Source organism: Nerophis lumbriciformis, linkage group LG11, assembly GCF_033978685.3.
Source record: "Nerophis lumbriciformis linkage group LG11, RoL_Nlum_v2.1, whole genome shotgun sequence".
Lineage (NCBI taxonomy): Eukaryota > Metazoa > Chordata > Actinopteri > Syngnathiformes > Syngnathidae > Nerophis > Nerophis lumbriciformis.
In genome coordinates, this window is record NC_084558.2 from 46,624,906 (window position 1) to 46,645,312 (window position 20,407).

The window sequence follows — 20,407 nt, forward strand, 5'->3', positions numbered from 1 at the left end:
CCTAGGTCTAAGACTAGATGCGACCCATCTAGGTCTAGGACTAGATGCGACCCACCTAGGTCTAGTTGTGACCCATCTAGGTCTAGTACTAGTTGTGACCCATCTAGGACGAGGACTAGCTGTGACTCATCTAGGACTAGGACTAGATGTGACTCACTAGGTCTAGAACTAAATGTGATCCAATTAGGACTAGGACTAAATGTGCCCCATTTAGGTCTAGGACTAAATGTGACCCATTTAGGTCTAAGACTAGATGTGACCCATTTAGGGCTATGATTAGATGAAACCCACCTAGGTCTAAGACTAGTTGCAACTAATCTAGGTCTAGGACTAGTTGTGACCCAGCTAGGTCTATAACTAGATGTGACCTATCTAGGTCTAGAACTAGATGTGACCTATCTAGGTCTAGAACTAGATGTGACCTATCAAGGTCTAAGACTAGATGGGACCCATCTAGGTCTAGATGTGACCCACCTAGGTCTAAGACTAGATGCGACCCACCTAGGACTAGGACTAGATGCAACCCATCTAGGTCTAGTTGTGACCCATCTAGGTCTAGTAATAGTTGTGACCCATCTAGGACAAGGACTAGATGTGACTCATCTAGGACTAGGAATAGATGTGACTCAACTAGGACTAGGACTAAATGTGACTCACTAGGTCTAGGACTAAATGTGAACCATTTAGGTCTAGGACTAGATGTGACCCATTTAGGTCTAAGACTAGATGTGACCCATTTAGGTCTATGACTAGATGAAACCCACCGAGGCCTAAGACTAGATACAACTCAACTAGGTCTAGGACTAGTTGTGACCCATCTAGGTCTATGACTAGATGTGACTTCTCTAGGACTAGATGTGACTTCTCTAGGACTAGATGTGACCTATCTAGGTCTAGGACTAGATGTGACCCATATAGGTCTAAGACGAAATGTAACCCATCTGAGTCTAGGACTAGATGTGACCCAGCTACATTGAGGACTAGATGTGCCTTCTCTGCTGGCCTAACATAACCAGAAATCATGATCATAATTAAAGATACAAGTATTGTTTTTCTTTACTTTCCCTAAATATCTAAAAGTATTCATATTCTCTTCATGTCATATTATGCTCCTTCCAGTGCTGTTGTTTTTAGGTTTGAGTTTTTATCCAATCAGAATTCAGTCAGCTTATGTTGCCATGCTGTACCAAATCTGCCCGGGGCATTTAGAATCAACAATGCAGGCGTCTGTGCACTGTAAGTGAACGGGCGCATACAGTTGATAAATAATTGCGATTGCCAATCAGATCACGAGTTGTCGTCAGTCAGGCCTTCTAGATGGCCTCACGTTGAACATTCAAGCCAGAAATCAGCTGGCTTGTTGCCAGAGCTTTATAAATTCAGCCATAGCCTTCTGAATCAACATAGTGTAAACGAACACAACACATACAGTTGATAGACAGTTGCGATAGCCAATCAGATCACAAGTTGTTGACGGTAGCCTATCTAGGTAGCCTGACGTTAACGAGACTGTGACTAGATACTCACTTGTCACTCCAAAGTGAGTATCCAATCACAAGTTGCAATTTACTGGAGCAGGAAATGTTGCAGAGTGTTGCGTCGACCAGCTCTTCCTCCCAGGGAATCTAAGTTACTAGTCAAACCCAAGTTCTTTCGATGACATATATGCTGAGTAAGGACCATCAAGACAGAATTGGAATATCTTCAAGTTTTACTAAAGCTTTAGGAGATCAGTTTAACCAATACATTCATATCGACTACTCTAGTTGATCTGACACTCAAACGGAAGAGCCAACTTCTTGCAAATGAAGAAAGCCCCCACCTGTCCGAAAAAGAACACAGACTCTTTGTTCTACTACAGATAAGACAAAAGGAAGTATTCCATCTCCTACAGTGCAAGCCTTCAAGGTAACACACATATTTTACTTGCGGACATAAGATAAAAAATAGAAAGAGTACAAATGGAAAAACACTAGCTGTTTTAAACATGACTATGAGTACAGAAATAACTCTTAAACATATATGCATTCTCCACAATAGCTAACAGAGAAATCACCAATGCTCACTTTTTTAATCAACAAAGAAGGAGAACAAAACGTTAATTAGGTGACTGAGGTAGAAGACTGAGGTAATCACCTATAACCTACACATGGACCACCCACCAATAACAACATCAGATGGCAATGCTCTGCGAGAGGTCAATGACTTCAAGTACTTGTGTTCCTCGATGAACTCCACAGAACAAGACCTTAAAGTCAGGAAGGCACTAAGGCGGAGGGCCCTGAACGGTATGTCAAGAGTGTGGTTCTCGAATCTCCCCCAACACATAAAGCTGAGTCTATTCAACGCCACTGTGGAGTCTGTCCTCCTGTATGGCTGCGAAAGCTGGACCCTGACACCCACCCTGTAGAAGTTCCTAGATGGGTGATACACCAGAATGATACGAGCTGTAGATACCACCATAGCAACCACCTTAGAAACCACCATAGATACCACCTTAGTAACCTCCATAGCAACCACCATAAATATCACCTTAGAAACCACCGTAGATACCACCATAGCAACCACCATAGATACCACCATAGATACCACCTTAGATACCACCATAGATACCACCATAGCAATCACCATATATACCACCTTAGAAACCACCTTAGAAATCACTATAGCAACCACCATAGAAACCACTGTAGATACCACCTTAGCAACCACCATAGATACCACCATAGATATCACCTTAGCAACCACTGTAGATACCACCATAGCAACCACCTTAGAAACCACCATAGCAACCCCCATAGATATCACCTTAGCAACCACCATAGATACCACCTTAGTAACCTCCATAGCAACCACCATAAATACCACCTTAGAAACCACCGTAGATACCACCTTAGCAACCACCGTAGATACCACCATAGCAACCACCATAGATACCACCTTAGAAACCACCGTAGATACCACCGTAGCAACCACCATAGATACCACCATAGCAATCACCTTATATACCACCTTAGAAACCACCTTAGAAACCACCGTAGATACCACTATAGCAACCACCATAGAAACCACTGTAGATACCACCATAGATATCACCTTAGCAACCACCATATAAACCACCATAGCATTGTCCTGACTGCAGGAGGAGGCAGTTGATAGTAAACAAAGTGGTGTCACCTTGTGATGTGTCACCTTGTGGTGTGAGCACAGGTGTAGTGATGTTCATCTCACTAATGCCTTGCTCATTGACCATGTCAGCAACATCACATACAATAATAATCCTCCTCGTGTACAGCCGGACTTCAGTCTTCATTCTCTTGCTTTTGATACGCTAATAACGAGCCGTTCTTCCTTGGATTTGATGCCAGATCTGCAGTCACTTGACCCTGATGTTGGGACCGGCTGCTGCTTTGGAAGTTGGCCCAGACACTTCTGGGAATCGGCCTTTGGAAGGAAAAACAAGTGTCATGTGGCAAGAAGCGAGCAAAATGATCAGCTGACTCAAGGACATGTGAGCACTTTATGTGTGCCTACACTGTCCTGGCGTCTGCAAGGCTCCTGTTCCAAGGTCTGCTGAGTGTGTGGAGATAAACCTTCCTTTGTGAGGACCTCATGCTTGTGAGCAGGAACTCTGCAGCCAGACTCCCAGCCTGCAGCTCAAAGGATGTGAAGTCACTGCAAAGTCACACCAACTGACACATTTCAACTATTTCTAATGACATGCCACAATACTCTACTTATGTGTGTACTTATCATCAGTGTACTTAAAGTGTGGAGTTATCATCAGTGTACTTCAAGTGAGTACTTAACAGAAGTGTACTTAAAGTGTGTACTTATCAGTGTACTTTAAGTGTGTATTTGACATCAGTGTAGGTGTACTTGACATCAGTGTATGGGTACTTAACATCAGTGTACTTAAAGTGAGTACTTGACATCAGTGTACTTAAAATGTGTACTTCACATCAGTGTACTTAAAGTGTGTACTTGACACCAGTGTGTGGGTACATAACATCAGTGTACTTAAAGTGTGTACTTGACATCAGTGTACTTCAAGTGAATACTTGAAATCAGTGTACTTCAAGTGAGTACTTGACATCAGTGTACTTCAAGTGTGTACTTGACATCAGTATATGGGTAATTAACATCAGTGTACATGACATCAGTGTACTTAAAGAGTGTACTTCACATCAATGTACTTAAAGTGCCTACTAAACATCAGTGTACTTAAAGTATGTACTTGGCATCCGTGTATGTGTACCTTGCATCAGTGTACTTAAAGTGTGTACTTGACATTGGTGTAAGGGTACTTAACATCAGTGTATGTGTACTTCACATCAGTGTACTTAACGTGCATACTTGACATCAGTGTACACTTAACATCAGTGTACTTAAAGTGTGTACTTGATATCAGTGTACTTAACATCAGTGTACTTATTGTGTACTTGACATCAGTGTAAGTGTACTTGACATCAGTGTACTTAAAGTGTGTACTTGACATCAGTATATGGGTACTTATCAGTGTACTTGACATCAGTGTACTTAACGAGTGTACATCACATCAATGTACTTAAAGTGCCTACTTAACATCAGTGTACTTAAAGTATGCACTTGGCATCATTGTATGTGTACCTTGCATCAGTGTACTTAAAGTGTGTACTTGACATCAGTATATGGGTACTTAACATCAGTGTACTTAAAGTGAGTACTTGACATACGTGTACTTAGTGTGTACTTCAAGTGTGTACTTGACATCAGTGTATGAGTACTTAACATCAGTGTACTTAAAGTATGTACTTGGCATCCGTGTATGTGTACCTTGCATCAGTGTACTTAAAGTGTGTACTTGACATCGGTGTAAGGGTACTTAACATCAGTGTATGTGTACTTCACATCAGTGTACTTAACGTGCATACTTGACATCAGTGTACACTTAACATCAGTGTACTTAAAGTGTGTACTTGATATCAGTGTACTTAACATCAGTGTACTTATTGTGTACTTGACATCAGTGTAAGTGTACTTGACATCAGTGTACTAAAAGTGTGTACTTGACATCAGTATATGGGTACTTATCAGTGTACTTGACATCAGTGTACTTAACGAGTGTACATCACATCAATGTACTTAAAGTGCCTACTTAACATCAGTGTACTTAAAGTATGCACTTGGCATCATTGTATGTGTACCTTGCATCAGTGTACTTAAAGTGTGTACTTGACATCAGTGTATGAGTACTTAACATCAGTGTACTTAAAGTGTGTACTTGACAGTGTACTTAAAGAGAGTACTTGACATCAGTGTACTTAAAGTGTACTTCACATCAGTGTACTTAAAGTGAGTACTTGACATCAGTGTACTTAAAGTGTGTACTTGACATCAGTATATGGGTACTTAACATCAGTGTACTTGACACCAGTGTACTTAAAGTGCGTACTTGACATCAGTGTACTTAAAGAGTGTACTTCACATCAATGTATTTAAAGTGCCTACTTAACATCAGTGTACTTAAAGTATGTACTTGACATCAGTGTATGTGTACTTGACATCAGTGTACTTAAAGTGAGTACTTGACATCAGTGTACTTAAAATGTGTACTTCACATCAGTGTACTTAAAGTGTGTACTTGACATCAGTGTATGGGTACTTAACATCAGTGTACTTAAAGTGTGTACTTGACAGTGTACTTAAAGAGAGTACTTGACATCAGTGTACTTAAAGTGTACTTCACATCAGTGTACTTAAAGTGTCTACTTATTATTGTACTTAAATTATGTACTTGACATCAGTGTATGTGGATCTTGCATCAGTGTACTTAAAGTGTGTACTTAACATCAGTGCACTTAAAGTGTGTACTTGACATCAGTGTATGTGTACTTGACATCAGTGTACTTAACATGCATACTTGACATCAGTGTACACTTAACATCAGTGTACTTAAAGTATGTACTTGACATCAGTGTACTTATTGTGTACTTGACATCAGTGTGCTTAAAGTGTGTAATTAACATTAGTGTACTTAAAGTGTGTACTTAACATCAGTGTACTTCAAATTGTTCCAAATGCAACAATACATACATGTAATGATTACTTGAAATAAGAAAGAAAGCAGATAAACGGAAAGGAAGGAAGAGAAGTGAACTGTATTAACCTTGTAGATTGTTATAGTAACAATAGGTTAAGCGTTGTCAGTGTGCCGTGCGTTACCCAGTTCCCCCTAGGGCAGGGGTCTGCAGCTTTCAGCATACAAAGAGCCATTTGAGCCCATTTCCCACCAAAAGAAACCCACTACTAACCCACCAGTGCCTCCATAGAAATGCCCCCCTCTACCTCAAAGAACTGCTCACCCCCAAATCCTCCACACGACACCTCCGCTCCGGACAGGCTAACCTCCTCCAACCTCCAAGGACAAAGCTACGAACAATGGGAGACCGGGCTTTCTGCTGTGGAACGCTCTCCCTGACCAACTGAGGGCACCACAGACTGTGAATGCTTTTAAAAAAGGCTTAAAAACCCTTCTTTTTAAAAAAGCCTTTTTTTTTTAGATATATATGTGTGCTAGTTCTAGCTATTTATAGCGCTCATTTGGAATACAAGTTCAGATATTCACATGCTCAATTGGAATGAGAGTACAAATATGCATGTGCTCATTTGGAATAAAAGTTCAAATATTCATGTGCTCGATTGGAATACAAGTTCAGATATTCACATGCTCGATCGGAATGCGAGTACAAATATGCATGTGCTCATTTGGAATACCAGTACAAATATTCATGTGCTCAGCTGTATTAAAGGGTGAAATGTATAATGTGCTCATCTGGAATACAGGTCCAAATATTCATGTGCTCATTTGGAATACAAATTCAGATATTCACATGCTCGATTGGAATGCGAGTACAAATATGCATGTGCTCATTTGGAATACCAGTACAAATATTCATGTGCTCAGCTGTATTAAAGGGTGAAATGTATAATGTGCTCATCTGGAATACAGGTCCAAATATTCATGTGCTCATTTGGAATACAAATTCAGATATTCACATGCTCGATTGGAATGCGAGTACAAATATGCATGTGCTCATTTGGTATACCAGTACAAATATTAATGTGCTCATCTGGATTAAAGGGTAACATTTATAATGTGATCATCTGGAATACAGGTCCAAATATTCATGTGCTCATTTGGAATACAAGTTCAGATATTCACATGCTCGATTGGAATGCGAGTACAAATATGCATGTGCTCATCTGGATTAAAGGGTAAAATGTATAATGTGCTCATCTGCAATACAGGTCCAAATATTCATGTGCTCATTTGGAAGACAAGTCCGAATATTCATGTGCTCGATTGGAATGCGAGTACAAATATTCATGTGCTCACCTGGAATGCAAGTACAAACATTCATGTGTTCATCTGGAATACAAGTTCAAATATACATGTGCTCATCTGGAATACCAGTACAAATATTCATGTGCTCATCTGTAATATTAGTACAAATATGTGTGTGCTCATCTGTAATATTAGTACAAATATGCGTGTGCTCATCTGGAATACAAAGTTTAAATATGCATGTAGTCATTTTCTGTAAATCCAAATATTCATGTGTCCATCTGTGATATGAATATAGATATTCATGTGCTCATCTGGGGTACAAATGCAAATATTCATGTGCTCGTTTGGAAACAAGTCCAAATATTAATGTGCTCATCTGGGACATTAGTACAGATATTCATGTGCTCATTTGGGATATAAGTACAAATGTTCATGTGCTTATCTGGAATACAAGTACACGTATTAATTGCGCTCAACTGGAATACAAGTACAAATATTCATGTGCTCATCTGGAACACAAGTTCTTCTTTCAGCGACACACCTTTTCTTCATCGCAATGCCAGCTGTCTGATAATTGTCTGGACTGTGAGCACGTGTGTAAAATAATGTTAGGGTATAGAAAAGTGCCATTAGATCTAATCCATTAGTTATTATTATTATTATTATTATTATCATTATTATTATTATTAGCATTTTTTTCTTGTAGACATCTGCAACTTTGAATGATTTGATGTTTGCGGCCCAGATCCACATCTTGTCAAACTGCTGTGCCAGTTCCTGCTTAAGGCCAAAGAAATGATTTCGATTTTGTTCCTCAGGGAAAACGAGGGAAACCTTGGGAAGGGGCCCCAGATTTAGGGATACCACCATTGAATGGTTACATGAATATTGTTACATTAATGGATAACTTGGAGCAGCTAGAACCCCATCCAGACTGGTACCTCTCCAGAAATTAACAGTGACCAGCTGGTGTTCTCTCCCGGCAGAAGAAGGGGGCAGAGTAGAAAATGGGCAGATCAACTGAACCAACAGCCTCTCTCATTATTTACTGTCTTCCACACAACTTTATCCAACAAAAACAACAACATTAGCAACAAAAAATATATAAAAAAAACAGCACAAACAACAGTAGCAAAAACAACAAAAATTATAACAACTGCAACAACGACACGAACACCAGTAGAAACAACAAAAACGACAACAGCAACAACAAAAACAGCAAAGACAACATTAGCAACAACAACAAAAACAACAACAGTAGCAACAATAACAACAACAGCTACAACAACAACAGCAGCAAAAACAACAACATTAGCAACAAAAAATATATTAAAAAAACAGCACAAACAACAGTAGCAAAAATAACAACAATTATAACAACTGCAACAACGACAAGAACAACAGTAGAAACAACAACAAAAACGACAACAACAGTAACAACAACAACAAAAACATCAACAGTAGCAACAATAACATCAACAACAACAGCAGCAAACACAACAACATTAGCAACAGCAACAAAGACAACAACTATAACAACAAAAACAGCAACAACAAGAGAGGCTTCACGTAGGCACCTGCTGGTTGAAAGTGGTATTGTCCCGTTGAGGTGTAAATAAACATTTACACTAATATTGTTTTGTTCAACTTTAGAGAGAAGATGAGAAAATTGTTGTCATTGAAATATTTTTGGGGTTTTTTTCTTTGTGAAATGTTTGTTTATGTGAGCAGTTGTTACTCCAACAACCTTTGTTTATTGAGATATATTGTCTTTACTTACCAGCTATATTATAAAGTAGTGTCTTTACTTTTACGTACTATCTTCATTATAAGGTACTGTCTTTACTTTTATTTACTATCTTTATAATAAAGTACTGTCTTTACTTTAAAGAGCTATTTTATTTTAATGTACAGTCATGATTGTAACAGGTTGGAGAAGGGAGTTGTGACGACACAGTTCCACAAGAGGGCAATGTTGCTCAAGGATTTATTATATATACCTGTACATATATACACAATATAATATATATAACAATGAAACAATACTAATAAATAAACTATAGAATGGTGTGTGACAAAATCCAAGAGTGTGTGTGTGAAGCTGTGAGCGTGATTAGCTGTAGTGTGTGTTACCTAGTGTTGTATTGGGTGATATGAGGGCCAAAGCAGGAAGGCAGTCCGTGGTCAGGCAGATAGTCGGGGGCTAAGCGGGGCGAAGAAGGTCCGTGTCCATGCGAGAGGTCGAGGTCCAAGGGGGCAGCCAGAGAACCAGAGAGGACTAACGAGGAAGACTAGACGCACAGCTCGCCACGCAGGAACAGGGATTTACTGCAGGAAGGACAGGATACAGGACAACGCACAATAAAACTCGGAGGGGGAAAAAAACACACAAAGAGAGAGAGGTTGCTTAGAGCAAGGGTATTGCTTAAGGTACCAACAGAAGATTAAGTTCCGGCCAGGATCCTTGGGTCCACTGGTCTTATACAGCTCGCCCTCATCAGTCCCAGGTGTGCAGATTGCTAATCGCCCACAGCCTTGCCGGCATGTGGGCGTGACGCAGGGGCGTGTCTCAGCGCGCTGCCAACGGAGGTGCTGGCAGACCCAGCTGCCGGAGAACAGCGGGTTCGAGCCCGCGCCGTGACAATACTTTTTATTTTATCGAACTGTCTTTACATTAACGAGCAATTCTATTTTAGCGTATATTCTTTTCGTTAACAAGCTATTTTATTTTAACGTATAGTCTTTACAAAGATGTCAGTCTTTAGTTTGAAGCAAACACATGTTTGTTTCTGCTGCATTAACTATAAAAACAAAGTTCATAGGATCAGAACCCAGCAGGTTGAGTAAGATTGTCGTCCCACTGAAGGGGATGTTTCCTTGCCTTCTTCGTCAAAGTGCTTGCTCGTGTGAGCTTTTCTTTGATGTCTGCGTATCGGGGTTCAAGACTTGGTCCAAAGTCCATAGTTCCTTGCAAATCAGTCAAAGTTTAGTCATGTTGTCCTTCTTCCCAAGTGCCCAACAGGGCTTCACAAGACGACATCCCCTGAACTGAACCCAAATCCGGGTGAGGAAAAACTCATAGAGCCCAGCTTGGGAAAACGAAGAAACCTTGAGAAGGGGCCCCAGATTTAGGGACCCCCCTTCCAGAGTGGGTACCATGATTGAATGGTACATAAATATTGTTACATTAATGGATAATGCGGGGGTCCAGTCCATCGAGAAGCCGACAGATAGTAGGGGGATCTTCTTCTGGGCCCAGTCAGATCCGCCCACATTTCTGCTTGGAAGAGCAGCTAGAACCTCATCCTGGCTGGTACCTCTCCAGAAATGAACTGTGACCAGCTGGTAATCTCTCCCGGCAGAGTAGAAAATGGGCAGATCAACTGGTCTAAAAAGGGGTCTATTTATTCTATAAAAGAGTCTAAGGCGGGACTTGAATTTTTTGACTGACAAATGACACCAAGAAATTGGAACTTCAGAATATTTAGCGAGTGGCCATGGACTTAAGGACACACCTTCAGAGGACTGACCAGCTGTAATATTTCCGATGATTGGTTACAAAATAGGGCCGTCATTGAGCAAAACATTTTATCAACTTAGGAGCTAATTGTCCATCAGTCAATAAGGATACAGAGTTAGGAAATATCTGTTTTGACCACAGCCCATAGAGGTTGCCAACAATGTGTTTCTGCACCTGTTCAAAATGCTGAAACCGGTCTTCATGTGTCTCTTCTCTGTTGTTTTTCCAGACACACGGCCCTTTGGGAAGCTGAAGAATCATCGGCAAGAAGAGGAGAGTTGTGGACGATTGCAACACTTCAGCCATGTGGGGGCAAAGCCAGATGAGTTTCACCATCGCACACCTCAAGCCGGAACATTTCTTGCACTGACCAACGCTGAACGGTGTCGGCCTTCCCTGCAGAGCTTTCCCCCCGGGGCGCCCCTGCTATGAGCCCCAGATCCCTCGGCTTCAGCAGGCAGTCCATCCTCAGTGCCAGGCACTGTGTGGGCATCCCACCAGTCTGGGTTTTGCCCACACAGGACACAGACTGCCCCTGAGCAAAAAGAATGAAACGCTCTTAAGTCACTCGCTGGTTGTGACGTCGTACCCACCTCCTCTCCGCCGCAGTTACCGTAACCCCTTCTTTGCAATTTGCTCCCTCGTCCGGCGGCAGCACGAGTTCCTTTGCGCTCACCACGTGGTGGAGGACCATGGGATGCCGACAGAGCTCGGAGGAGAAGGAAGCGGCTCGGCGCTCGCGGCGGATCGACCGCCACCTGCGCTCCGAAAGCCAGCGACAGAGGCGTGAGATCAAGTTATTGCTGCTGGGCACCAGCAACTCTGGCAAGAGCACCATCGTCAAGCAGATGAAGATCATCCACAGCGGCGGCTTCAACCTGGAAGCCTGCAAAGAATACAAACCCCTCATCCTGTACAACGCCATCGACTCGCTCACCCGCATCATCCGTGCCCTCACCACTCTTAAGATCGACTTTCACGACCCTGATCGCGCCTACGACGCCGTGCAGCTCTTCGCCCTTACGGGGCCGGCGGAAAGCAAGGGCGAGATCACTCCGGAGTTGCAGGGGGTCATGAAACGCCTGTGGGCGGACTCCGGGGTCCAGGAGTGCTTTCAACGGTCCAACGAGTACCACTTAGAAGACAACACGGCGTATTACCTGAACGACCTGGACCGCATCTCCGCGGCAGAGTACATCCCCACGGTGGAAGACATCCTGCGGTCCCGCGATATGACTACTGGCATCGTGGAGAACAAGTTCACCTTCAAGGAGCTCACCTTCAAGATGGTGGACGTTGGCGGACAGCGATCAGAGAGAAAGAAGTGGATCCATTGCTTCGAGGGCGTGACTGCAATCATTTTCTGTGTTGAACTGAGCGGCTATGACCTCAAACTCTACGAGGACAACCAGACGGTAAGGAGCATGAAGCTGTTCTTCTCCGTCTTCTTTCTCCTTCTCCTTCTTTTTCTCCTCCTTATCCTTCTCCTTTTTTCTCTCCCTCTCCTTTTCCTTCTTCTTCTTCTCCTCCCTTTCTTTCTCCTTCTCCTTTTCTTTCTCCCTGTCTATCTTCTCCTTCTTCTTCTCCTTCATCATTTTGTGTTCGTCCTCGTTTTCAAAATGGCTTCCAATGTTTGTTCTGACAGATTGGCTTGCCAACTTGTTATTTTGCGGCTCCACTCATAAATATTCACAAGTCATGTTCACTGTATCACTACAAGACACAATCATTACATGGTTTCTCTTTATCTGAGCAAAAATACTGCAGGTTTTGGCTGTGTGGATATATTTTCAAATCGTTCTAATTTTTTATATAATCACAAACGTCACTTTATCACAGGGTCCTTGTTGTACCACATCTGTTGTTCATGAACACATGAATAATTAATACTGAACAAAAACAACAACTATTTACGTGTGTGGTAGAGTAATACGTATAGTAGTAGTGTGTGGTAGAGAGATACGTATAGTAGTAGTGTGTGGTAGAGTAATACGTATAGTAGTAGTGTGTGGTAGAGAGATACGTATAGTAGTAGTGTGTGGTAGAGTAATATGTATAGTAGTAATGTGTGGTAGAGTAATACGTATTTTAGTAGTGTGTGGTAGAGTAATACGTATAGTAGTAGTGTGCGGTAGAGTAATACGTATTTTAGTAGTGTGTGGTAGAGTAATACGTATAGTAGTAGTGTGTGGTAGAGTAATACATATAGTAGTAGTAGTGTGTGGTAGAGTAATACGTATAGTAGTAGTAGTGTGTGGTAAAGTAATAAGTATAGTAGTAGTAGTGTCTTGTAGAGTAATATGTATAGCAGTGTGTGGTAGAGTACCGTATTTTTCGGAGTATAAGTCGCACCAGAGTATAAGTCGCACCCGCCGAAAATGCATAATAAAGAAGGTAAAAAACATGTATAAGAAGCACTGGAGCCCGACCAAACTATGAAAAAAACTGCGACTTATAGTCCGAAAAATACGGAATTATGTATAGTACTAGTGAGTCCTATATTAATACGTATAGTAGTAGTGTGTGGTAGAGTAATATGCATAGTAGTACTATGTGGTAGAGTAATACGTATAGTAGTGTGTGGTAGAGTGATATGTATAGTAGTAGTGAGTGGTAGATTAATATGTATATTAGTAGTGTGTGGTAGAGTAATACGTACAGTAGTAGTGTGTGGTAGAGTAATACACATAGTAGTACTATGTGGTAGAGTAATACGTACTGTAGAGGAGTAGTGTGTGGTAGAGTAATGCGTATAGTAGTAGTGTGTGGTAGAGTAATACGTATAGTAGTAGTGTGTGGTAGAGTAATATGTATAGTAGTAGTGTGTGGTTGAGTAATACGTATAGTAGTAGTGTGTGGTAGAGTAATATGCATAGTAGTAGTTTGTGGTAGAGTAATATGCATAGTAGTACTATGTGGTTGAGTAATACGTATAGTACTAGTGTGTGGTAGAGTAATACGCATAGTAGTACTATGTGGTAGAGTAATACATACAGTAGTAGTGTGTGGTAGAGCAATACGTATAGTAGTAGTGTGTGGTAGAGTAATATGTATAGTAGTAGTGTGTGGTAGAGTAATACGTATAGTAGTAGTGTGCGGTAGAGTAATACGTATATTAGTAGTGTGTGGTAGAGTAATACGTATAGTAGTAGTGTGTGGTAGAGTAATACGTATAGTAGTACTATGTGGTAGAGTAATATGTATATTAGTAGTGTGTGGTAGAGTAATACGTATAGTAGTAGTGTGTGGTAGACTAATAGGTATATTAGTAGTGTGCGGTAGAGTAATACGTGTAGTAGTAGTGTGCGGTAGAGTAGTACGTATAGTAGTAGTGAGTGGTAGAGTAATATGTATAGTAGTAGTGTGTGGTAGAGTAATATGTATAGTAGTAGTGAGTGGTAGAGTAATATGTATAGTAGTAGTGTGTGGTAGAGTAATATGTATAGTAGTAGTGTGTGGTAGAGTAATATGTATAGTAGTAGTGTGTGGTAGAGTAATACGTATACTACTAGTGTGCGGTAGAGTACTATGTATAGTAGTAGTGTGTGGTAGAGTAATACGCATAGTAGTACTGTGTGGTAGAGTAATACGTACTGTATAGTTGTAGTGTGTGGTAGAGTAATACGTATAGTAGTAGTGTGTGGTAGAGTAATACGTATATTAGTAGTGTGTGGTAGAGTAATACGTATATTAGTAGTGTGTGGTAGAGTAATAGTTATAGTAGTAGTGTGTGGTAGAGTAATACGTATAGTAGTAGTGTGTGGTAGAGTAATACGTATAGTAGTAGTGTGTGGTAGAGTAATACGTATAGTAGTAGTGTGCGGTAGAGTAATATGTATAGTAGTAGTGTGCGGTAGAGTAATATGTATAGTAGTAGTGTGTGGTAGAGTAATACATATAGTAGTACTGTGTGGTAGAGTATTACGTCTAGTAGTAGTGTTTGGTAGAGTAATATGTATAGTAGTAGTGTGTGGTAGAGTAATATGTATAATAGTAGTGTGTGGTTGAGTAATACGTATAGTAGTAGTGTGTGGTAGAGTAATATGCATAGTAGTAGTTTGTGATAGAGTAATACGCATAGTAGTACTATGTGGTTGAGTAATACGTATAGTACTAGTGTGTGGTAGAGTAATACGCATAGTAGTACTATGTGGTAGAGTAATACATATAGTAGTAGTGTGTGGTAGAGCAATACGTTTAGTATTAGTGTGTGGTAGAGTAATATGTATAGTAGTAGTGTGTGGTAGAGTAATACGTATAGTAGTAGTGTGCGGTAGAGCAATACGTACATTAGTAGTGTGTGGTAGAGTAATATGTATAGTAGTAGTGTGTGGTAGAGTAATACGTATAGTAGTACTATGTGGTAGAGTAATATGTATATTAGTAGTGTGTGGTAGAGTAATACGTATAGTAGTAGTGTGTGGTAGAGTAATAGGTATATTAGTAGTGTGCGGTAGAGTAATACGTGTAGTAGTAGTGTGCGGTAGAGTAGTGCGTATAGTAGTAGTGAGTGGTAGAGTAATATGTATAGTAGTAGTGTGTGGTAGAGTAATATGTATAGTAGTAGTGTGTGGTAGAGTAATATGTATAGTAGTAGTGTGTGGTAGAGTAATATGTATAGTAGTAGTGTGTGGTAGAGTAATATGTATAGTAGTAGTGTGTGGTAGAGTAATACGTATAGTACTAGTGTGCGGTAGAGTACTATGTATAGTAGTAGTGTGTGGTAGAGTAATACGCATAGTAGTACTATGTGGTAGAGTAATACGTACTGTATAGTTGTAGTGTGTGGTAGAGTAATACGTATAGTAGTAGTGTGTGGTAGAGTAATACGTATAGTAGTAGTGTGTGGTAGAGTAGTACGTATGTTAGTAGTGTGGTAGAGTAATAGTTATAGTAGTAGTGTGTGGTAGAGTAATACGTATAGTAGTAGTGTGTGGTAGAGTAATACGTATAATAGTAGTGTGTGGTAGAGTAATACGTATAATAGTAGTGTGTGGCAGAGTAGTATGTATAGTAGTAGTGTGTGTTAGAGTAATATGTATAGTAGTAGTATGCGGTAGAGTAATACGCATAGTAGTAGTGTGTGGTAGAGTAATACGCATAGTAGTAGTATGTGGTAGAGTAATATGTATATTAGTAGTGTGTGGTAGAGTAATACGTACAGTAGTAGTGTGTGGTATAGTAATATTTATAGTAGTAGTAGTGTGTGGTAGAGTAATATGTATAGTAGTAGTAGTAGTGTGTGGTATAGTAATACGTATAGTAGTAGTGTGTGGTAGAGTAATACGTATAGTAGTAGTGTGTGGTAGAGTAATACGTATAGTAGTAGTGTGTGGTAGAGTAATACGTATAATAGTAGTGTGTGGTAGAGTAATACGTATAATAGTAGTGTGTGGTAGAGTAGTATGTATAGTAGTAGTGTGTGTTAGAGTAATATGTATAGTAGTAGTATGCGGTAGAGTAATACGCATAGTAGTAGTGTGTGGTAGAGTAATACGCATAGTAGTAGTATGTGGTAGAGTAATACGTATAGTAGTAGTGAGTGGTAGAGTAATATGTATATTAGTAGTGTGTGGTAGAGTAATATGTATAGTAGTAGTATGTGGTAGAGTAATACGTATAGTAGTAGTATGTGGTAGAGTAATACGTATAGTAGTAGTGTGTGGTAGAGTAATACGTACAGTAGTAGTGTGTGGTATAGTAATATGTATAGTAGTAGTAGTGTGTGGTAGAGTAATATGTATAGTAGTAGTAGTAGTGTGTGGTATAGTAATACGTATAGTAGTAGTAGTGTGTGGTAGAGTAATATGTATAGTAGTAGTAGTGTGTGGTAGAGTAATATGTATAGTAGTAGTAGTGTGTGGTAGAGTAATACGCATAGTAGTAGTATGTGGTAGAGTAATATGTATATTAGTAGTGTGTGGTAGAGTAATACGTACAGTAGTAGTGTGTGGTATAGTAATATTTATAGTAGTAGTAGTGTGTGGTAGAGTAATATGTATAGTAGTAGTAGTAGTGTGTGGTATAGTAATACGTATAGTAGTAGTGTGTGGTAGAGTAATACGTATAGTAGTAGTGTGTGGTAGAGTAATACGTATAGTAGTAGTGTGTGGTAGAGTAATACGTATAATAGTAGTGTGTGGTAGAGTAATACGTATAATAGTAGTGTGTGGTAGAGTAGTATGTATAGTAGTAGTGTGTGTTAGAGTAATATGTATAGTAGTAGTATGTGGTAGAGTAATACGTATAGTAGTAGTGAGTGGTAGAGTAATATGTATATTAGTAGTGTGTGGTAGAGTAATATGTATAGTAGTAGTATGTGGTAGAGTAATACGTATAGTAGTAGTATGTGGTAGAGTAATACGTATAGTAGTAGTGTGTGGTATAGTAATATGTATAGTAGTAGTAGTGTGTGGTAGAGTAATATGTATAGTAGTAGTAGTAGTGTGTGGTATAGTAATACGTATAGTAGTAGTAGTGTGTGGTAGAGTAATATGTATAGTAGTAGTAGTGTGTGGTAGAGTAATATGTATAGTAGTAGTAGTGTGTGGTAAAGTAATATGTATAGTAGTAGTAGTGTGTGGTAGAGTAATATGTATAGTAGTAGTAGTGTGTGGTAGAGTAATATGTATAGTAGTAGTAGTGTGTGGTAGAATAATATGTATTTGTACTCTCATTCATACAAATATTACACATATCGTCTATTCAGCAATATCATTTTATAATCTGCTGGATGACTTAAACTAATTCAATGTTTTTACAATGCCGTTCATTTTTTCATTTCAGAAATATATTTTATTTTCTGAATGAAAAAAAAACAACGGTATTAATTACAAGTTAGACATTAAAAAATAATGTCTTGCAATATGCATTTTCTTGTGTTTGGATCATTCAGACGCATGAAAGTGCTGCAGTGTTGTGATGATCCACCACCTCCCTGCAGTGTGTCTATAGGTTGTTTTATATTGCAGAAAAGGTGTTACAAATTATACACGTTGCTGCTTTTTACAAAGTACTCATTTCAATAAGTACTACTTTTCAATTGTACACAAAGTGTTGGTAGATCACATGTAAAATGCCCACTAATAGTACACACCATTTTTTACTTTGTACACACTAATAGTACACACTACTGTATACTTTGTACACACTAATAGTACACACTAGTTTATATTTTGTACACAAAAATAATACACACTATTTTATACTTAGTACACACTAATAGTACACACTATTGTATACTTTGTACACACAAAAAGTACACACAATTTTATACTTTGTACACAGTAATACACACTAGTTGATACTTTGTCCACCCAAATAGTACACACAATTTTATACTTTGTACACACTAATGGTGCACACTATTTTATACTATGTACACACTAATAGTACACACTATTTTATACTTGGTGCACACTAATAGTACACATTATTGTATACTTTGTACAAACTAATAGTACACACTATTGTATACTTTGTACACACTAATAGTACACACTAGTTTATATTTTGTACACAAAAATAATACACACTATTTTATACTTAGTACACACTATTGTATACTTTGTACACCCAAATAGTACACACACTTTTATACTTTGTACACAGTAATACACACTAGTTGATACTTTGTACACCCAAATAGTACACACAATTTTATACTTTGTACACACTAATGGTGCACACTATTTTATACTAAGTACACACTAATAGTACACACTATTTTATACTTGGTACACACTAATAGTACACATTATTGTATACTTTGTACACACTAATAGCACACACTATTGTATACTTTGTACACACTGATAGCACACACTATTGTATACTTTGTACACACTAATAGTACACACTAGTTTATATTTTGTACACAAAAATAATACACACTATTTTATACTTAGTACACACTAATAGTACACACTATGCTACACTTTGTACATACTCATAGTACACACAAATAGTACACAATTTTATACTTTATACACATTAATAGTACACACTATTTTAGTTTGTAGGCACTAATAGTAGACACTATTTTATACTTTTTACAAAATAAGAGTACACAATTTTATACTTTATACACATTAATAGTACACACTATTTTAGTTTGTAGGCACTAATAGTAGACACTATTTTATACTTTGTACAAAATAAGAGTACACACTATTCAATACTTTGTACACACTAATAGTACACACTGTTGTACACATTGTACACACTAATAGTACACACTATTTTATACTTTGTACACACCAGTAGTACACACATATTGATCACATGACATAATTTATAATATTGATCACGTGACATCATTTATAATAATATTGATCATATGACATCATTAATAATAATATTGATCATATAACATAATAGTATTGATCACGTGACATCATCGTTGATAATATTGATCCCGTGACATCATTTATAATAATATTGATCATGTGATATCATTTATTATAATATTGATCATGTGACATGATTACTAATAATATTGATCATGTGACATCATTTATAATATTGATCACGTGACATCATTTATAATAATATTGATCATGGGACATTTATAATGTTGATCATGTGACATTTATAATGTTGATCATGTGACATAATTTATAATAACGATCACATGACATCATTATTAATAATATTGATCACATGACATCATCAATAATATTAATCACGTGACATAATTTATAATAACGATCACATGACATCAATAATAACATTGATCACTTATATTATTAATAATATTGATCATGTGATATCATTTATAATAATATCAATCACATGACATCATTAATAAAAATATGATCGCGTGACATTATTTATTATAATACTGATCACGTGACGTCATTTATAATAATATTGATCACGTGACATCATTTATAATAATATTGATCACGTGACATCATTTATAATAATATTGATCACGTGACATTTATAATAATATTGATCATGTGACATCATTATTAATGATATTGATCACGTGACATCATTAATAATGATATTGATCACGTGACATCATTAATAATGATATTGATCACGTGACATCATTAATAATGATATTGATCACGTGACATCATTTCTGCCTGTGTCAATGATTGTCACACGGTAACTTCGTGTCGCCATAATTCTCACAGCAGAACACATTCCAACCCGCATCCTCCCTGTCCCGTCCTTGTCCTCGTAATGAATCGGTTTCCGTGGTTACTGTTGCATAGCAACAAGCCAGTCAACTGCTCCTGATCCTGCAATGTTGACAATCAGCAGTGACGAGGGAGAGAAGGGAGGATGAGAAGGACAGGAAAAGAAGGCAAGGGAGGGGCTGCGCACAACACAACACACAGCACATACATATACATATACATATACATATACATATACATATATATATACATATATGTATATATATATATATATATATATATATATATATATATCTGTTGTATACAGTACAGATGGCATAATGCATATACGTGGTATGTAGTGCACACACAGTATGTATATGCAATACACAATGCCATCTGTACTGTATACACACACATACACAA

At 38.5% G+C, this 20,407-nt stretch overlaps 1 protein-coding gene across 1 annotated transcript in view; it reads left to right on the top strand.

The window, feature by feature from the left end:
* The window catches only part of gnaz (guanine nucleotide binding protein (G protein), alpha z polypeptide), a 69,316-nt gene that overhangs the window by 32,809 nt on the left and 16,100 nt on the right, over nt 1-20,407 (top strand). The window contains exon 2 of the mRNA XM_061966485.1: nt 11,080-12,265. Within this exon, the coding sequence (XP_061822469.1) occupies nt 11,543-12,265 (723 nt within the window). The 5' untranslated portion in view covers nt 11,080-11,542. The remainder of the gene's footprint in view (nt 1-11,079; nt 12,266-20,407) is intronic.